The sequence below is a fragment of the Mastomys coucha genome, chromosome X, assembly GCF_008632895.1.
Source record: "Mastomys coucha isolate ucsf_1 chromosome X, UCSF_Mcou_1, whole genome shotgun sequence".
Classification (NCBI taxonomy): Eukaryota; Metazoa; Chordata; class Mammalia; order Rodentia; family Muridae; genus Mastomys; species Mastomys coucha.
The window spans coordinates 75,036,186-75,041,472 of record NC_045030.1 but is presented as its reverse complement, the minus strand read 5'-3'; the positions used below and the strand labels follow the sequence as shown (position 1 = coordinate 75,041,472).

General features: G+C 43.8%; 1 protein-coding gene across 1 annotated transcript in view; it reads left to right on the top strand.

The window, feature by feature from the left end:
• LOC116069563 (X-linked lymphocyte-regulated protein 3A-like) overlaps positions 1-5,286 on the top strand; it is a 10,638-nt gene extending 5,352 nt beyond the window's left edge. The window contains exons 6-8 of the mRNA XM_031340668.1: positions 783-881; positions 4,208-4,303; positions 4,398-5,286. Coding sequence (XP_031196528.1) covers positions 783-881; positions 4,208-4,303; positions 4,398-4,454 — 252 coding nt within the window. The 3' untranslated portion in view covers positions 4,455-5,286. The remainder of the gene's footprint in view (positions 1-782; positions 882-4,207; positions 4,304-4,397) is intronic.
• Position 5,287: the final 1 nt, after the last annotated feature.

The following is a 5,287-nucleotide window of genomic DNA, read 5'->3' as shown; positions in this document are numbered from 1 at the left end:
TGGAACTGCCCCCTGGGGATTCTCACATCCAAAGGTGGGGAAGCAGAAGGGGGAATACTGAGAGATATGAAGATGCTGTCCAGCCCAGCTCAGGTCAGGAGCATGGACTCTGGAATCCCATTTAATGGGAAATGTTCCTATTTAACAGTACTCAGCTGACTGCGGTCCAGTTTCTTGCTACTTATGCTAACTCAGAAAAATAATTTACACCTGCGCCTTTGTTTCTTGGGAGTGGAGGGAGAGAAAAAGTCCGTATCTCAAAGAATGTTTTCAAGTTTCTTTTAGATGTGTATCCTTATACTGGTACTGGGCAGTATCTGAAGTCAGTCTTATAGACTGTAACCTCAGTCTTGTGGAATATAACCCTGTTAGTGTGGCACTGTGTGCTCTACTCCTACTGGAAAGTACAAAATGCAGTGGGTCCCTATGTGGGGGAGTGACAAATGATGGTGGCAACTCAAGGTAGGTTCTAAAATTACAGAGAGTCCAGCAGATTTGGAGCCCTCTAGTAGTCAGGTTTTCAAGGCTTTAGGAACTGATAGCAATGTTCTGAGTACTGTTAAATAGGAACACTTCCCATTAAATGAGTGGGCTTCACATAATGAAGGTCATTTTTCTACTATTAAGTTTCTCTTGTAAGTATGGTCATTGTTTTATTTGATAAAACATTGTACATGTATTTCACCCCATCTGTTTTGCATAAATACAATATAAAATTGCCTTTCTGTAAGGTTTCTGGTTTTTTTCCCTGGCTCGTTCTTACACTTCTACTGTCTTTATAGAATATGTTTATGGAGCAACAGAAGTTTATTCATGAATCTCTCACTCTTCAGAAGAACAGAATGGAGGAATTTAAATCCCTGTGTGAAGAATACTTGCAGGTCTGTTGAACATTCTTTAAAGCAACCTATACACAGTGACACTGAATATCCTGGTATTGTTTCTGTGCTTTGGATAACAGCTTAGGAAAGTTATCTCCAAACACCTTCCAGCATTTTCCGCATGCTCCACATAAACCTAAGTACAAAGTTAGGTTTTAATTTGAGGATTCACTCATGGTTAGGGGAATCATTCGAAGCAGGACTTGCTGCTTTGGTAATTTCATCTGGAGCTGATCATATTGTACAGGGCATTAATGCTCTTCAGATCATCCCATCTTGACTCACAATGCATTTTTTCATTGGGTATGTATGTGCAGACATGCACACACATGTACTCGTCTGTGCGTGGGTGTGTAGAGGTAGGAAGTCAGCTCTTACAGACACTCTTCATCATATCCTTTGTTTGTTTGTTTGTTTAGCTTTTTGTTTGGTTTTCATTTCGAGGCAGGGTCTCCCTGTGTAGCTCTGGCTGTCCAGAACTCACTATGTAGACCAGTCTGGACTCAAACTCACAGAGATCTGCCTGGCTGCCTATGCTCCCTGAGTGCTGGGATTAAATGCATGCACCACTGTGCAGGACTCCCATCATATCCCTTTGTCACAGGATGACTCACTGGACCTGGAACTCTCTACTATGGCTAGGCTGGCTGTTTAGCAGGTCCTTTGCTGCCCCAGGTCACCATGCCTGACTTTTAGTATTTGTGCTGAAGAGCTGAGGTTGGTTTTTTATGCTTATGGAGCAAGCTCCTTGACTACTGCTGCATTCTTGCTCCCCAAGAAATACTTTTGCACACTGGAGCTGTCTTTCCCAGAGACACCCTCTCGATCTGTTTACAAGCAGACTAGTGACAAGAATACTTGTACATATACTTTACTTGCTCAGTCCATTAACATATCCTATCATTGTAAGACTGAAACATGGCTTCATATTGTTGTACCAAAGCGGGGCCTGCTGCTGAGGCCTATGGGGCTCGTTCTCTCTCTCTCTCTCTCTCTCTCTCTCTCTCTCTCTCTCTCTCTCTCTCTCTCTCTCTCTCTCTCCCTCTCCCTGGTGCAGGGGCCTGTAGGCGGGGCACACATTAGTTAAAGAGGAGACAATGTATAAATGAGATATTTTATTATAGGAAAGAGAAAATAGGCTAGTCAAGTAGAAAGAAGGAAAGGAGAAGAAGGAGAGGAGAAGAAAAGGAGAGAGAGGTGGGGGGGCAGGAGAGGGAGAAAGGAGAGGAAGAAAGCAAGAGAGCAAGAAAGCAAGAGAGAGAAGAAAACATAGAGAAGAGAACAAAGAGCAAGAGAGAGAGGAAGAGCAAGAGAGAAGAGAAGAAAGAACAAGGGAGGCAACAAAGAGCAAGAGAGCAAGGAGGGGGCAAACCGCCCCTTTTATTGTGTGAGGCGTGGCTTGTCTGGCTGTGGTCAGATGACTGGGGATAGATAGGGTCCAGCTAGAATGCTGGGAGCTTGGGGCATTGTCTGCCTGATAGAGCACACATCTCCTACAGGGGCAACCATGAGGGGTTGGTTGTGACTGAAGCAGGAGCCAAAGTCTCAGGAGTTATCACCGATCTCCTTCTGCCCCCTGCAAGCCAAAAACTGTCCATGGAGGCTCGGGGGCTCAAGGCCAGATACTCCACTGAGCCTAAGTTACCTGAGCAGACCACTGCCCCACACTGCCCCACACATGGCCAATTAGAACCATAAGACAGCTCCTAGGTGTAGCACTCAGTAAGAAAGTAAGTGGAAGACAGAGAGATTGTGAATTGAGAGTTAGCCTCCATGATAGTCTTTGTAAGTTGTTGCTAGACACATTGATTGACCTATGTTGTCTTCAGGTTTGTATCTCTCTACAAAACAATTAAATACTGGACGTTCTACTTTTGCTTCAGACTCAATGTGAATTGGTTTGTCCAAGTTGCAGTTAAAATTTTGTTCATCCAGAGTAATTCAGATGACCCAAAACAACCAAGTTGACAGAATTTATCCTTGCTTTCTTAATGGCAGTCTCCTACAGCAAACCCCACCCCAACATACACATAGATACACACACACACACACACACAAACACACACAGAGTCCTACAACAAACCCCTACCCAACACACACGCACACACACACACACATACACACACACACACACAAAAACACACAGAGAGGCCTACAACAATCGACGACTCCCAACACACACATACACACACACACACACACACACACACACACACACACACACACACTTACACATAGAGTCGTATAACAAACCCCTACGCCACACACATACACACACACATACATACATACATACACACACACACACACACATACACAGAGAGTAAAGCCTACAACAAACCCTGACCCCCAGTACACATACACACACACACATACATACATACATACATACATACACTCATACAGAGAGAGAGAGGCCTATAACAAACCCCGGCCCCCAACATACACACACACACACAGAGTCCTATAACAAACCTTCACCCCCAACACACACACACACACACACATACAGAGTCCTACAACAAATCCCTATCCTCAACACACATACTCACATACATAGAGTCCTATAACAAATACCTATCCTCAACACACATACACACATACATACAGAAGCAGAGAGAGAGAGAGAGAGAGAGAGAGAGAGAGAGAGAGAGAGAGAGAGAGAGAGAGAGACCAGTGTCTGTACCTGCTGATACATCATTCTTTAACTACTCAGTGACCCAGAAACTTACTTGCCCATTTTAGTGTTAAGATCTCTGTGTTGTTCCAGTTTCTGTGGTCACTATAGAAGAGGTCCTGCAAAGTTTTATAACGCCTCCACAGTATTTAGCAAAACTGTTTAGATGTAGTGTGTGCTATTTCATTCAGTGTTAAGGGAATGTGGGGGTGGAAACCTTGAGTTTTAAGTTCCTGGTGCACAGTGGACAAGTTATTCCATCTTGCAAAGAAGTAGGTGAGTGGCAATGAATGGGCCCATGCTTCATGTTCTCTGTTTTCATTTGGCCTCATTGGCTTTCATTTGTGCTGCGCAGGGAGAGGTATCCCAGGCTCTCAGACATGGTAGGCAAGCACCCTTCCCCTGGGCCACCTCTATAGCTAATCCCTCCCGATTTGAACATTTAGCAGTGGGGTGAAGAGTGGCAACGTCTATGTCGCTTTGGTGGACGTTTTGATCTTCATGTTGTACAGGGTGTGTGCGTGTATGTGCTGCCTTTGGAGTAATTAAACCATGTCTTTTACCACATTTGGTCCCTTTTAATGTTGATGTTCCCATTTGTAAGGCAAGATGACCAGGGCTGATTTCTGCACGTGTCTTTTTGCTTCAGAAATTTGAGGCGCTGAGGGATTCTCGGGGAAATTCCATTGCTGAAGAGCTGAGATGTCTCATGGCCACCTTGGAAATAGAACTTCTGATGCTACATGTAAGTACTGAGCCTTTCGCACAGAAAATGGGGATAAGCCTAACCCTGAGTGCTATTCATTTTACACCCATTTACTATTTTTTCTACTTAACAGAGCCAGCAAGAGACTGCTGCTGCTCCACAGTCTCTCCTGGATATGTTATTCTCATAATACCTTGGAGCACAAAAGTCAATACGAGGGGAGCAGAAATAAGCTCGGTGAAGCTACTTGTGGTGATGTTTGCAGCTCCAGTGACTAGATCTACTCGTGTCTTCCTCCTGTTCCTCAAGGTGCTCCTTTCTGTTAAAACCCAAATAAACCCAAGGATTTGTGTGACAGCAGCGCAAATATGTCTGTTGGAAGCTCCAGCCCTTGGGTACAAATGTCAGACTTTCCTTCGTAGCATCGAAATTAAGGGTTAGCACACATTAGTGTTGATATAGTGGATTATCATACCTGAGCGTCATTGTGCCAAATTAGAAGGCCCACAAGTGGGCCATCCTTGTCATGTCCAGATAAATAATTAAAGAAGATGCAGTCTTTTCTTTTACGTTATGCTCTTAAATGTGTTCAGTGATGGAGCCTATGGAACTGACCTTAAGCTCCCACAGGCAGCGTGCTCTTAAAAAGACTGTGCCTCAGAAACAGTTAAACTAGCACAATTCATCAAACCTCCCAAGGAAGAAAGATGTGAGGAGTAATGTGACTTGAATCTGTGGAAATGTCATTTGCAGACAACATTTACAAGGTCTTTCAATTAAATGTGTCTGTCACACTAAGAGGTGATTCTGAATGGGAATACAGCTTAATTCACCATGGTTTATTAATTTCCTCGCTTGTATGGATAGGAGTAACTGAGAATGTTCTGTTTTTGAAAGTTATCGAAATTTCATGTCGCATGTGATCATCAGGGATATACGAGGTCTCCTGTACAGCTAAAGCTCGTGTCCTGTGATTTCCTGTATGTATACCCTGGGAAATCTTTACTTGGGAACATTTGATTC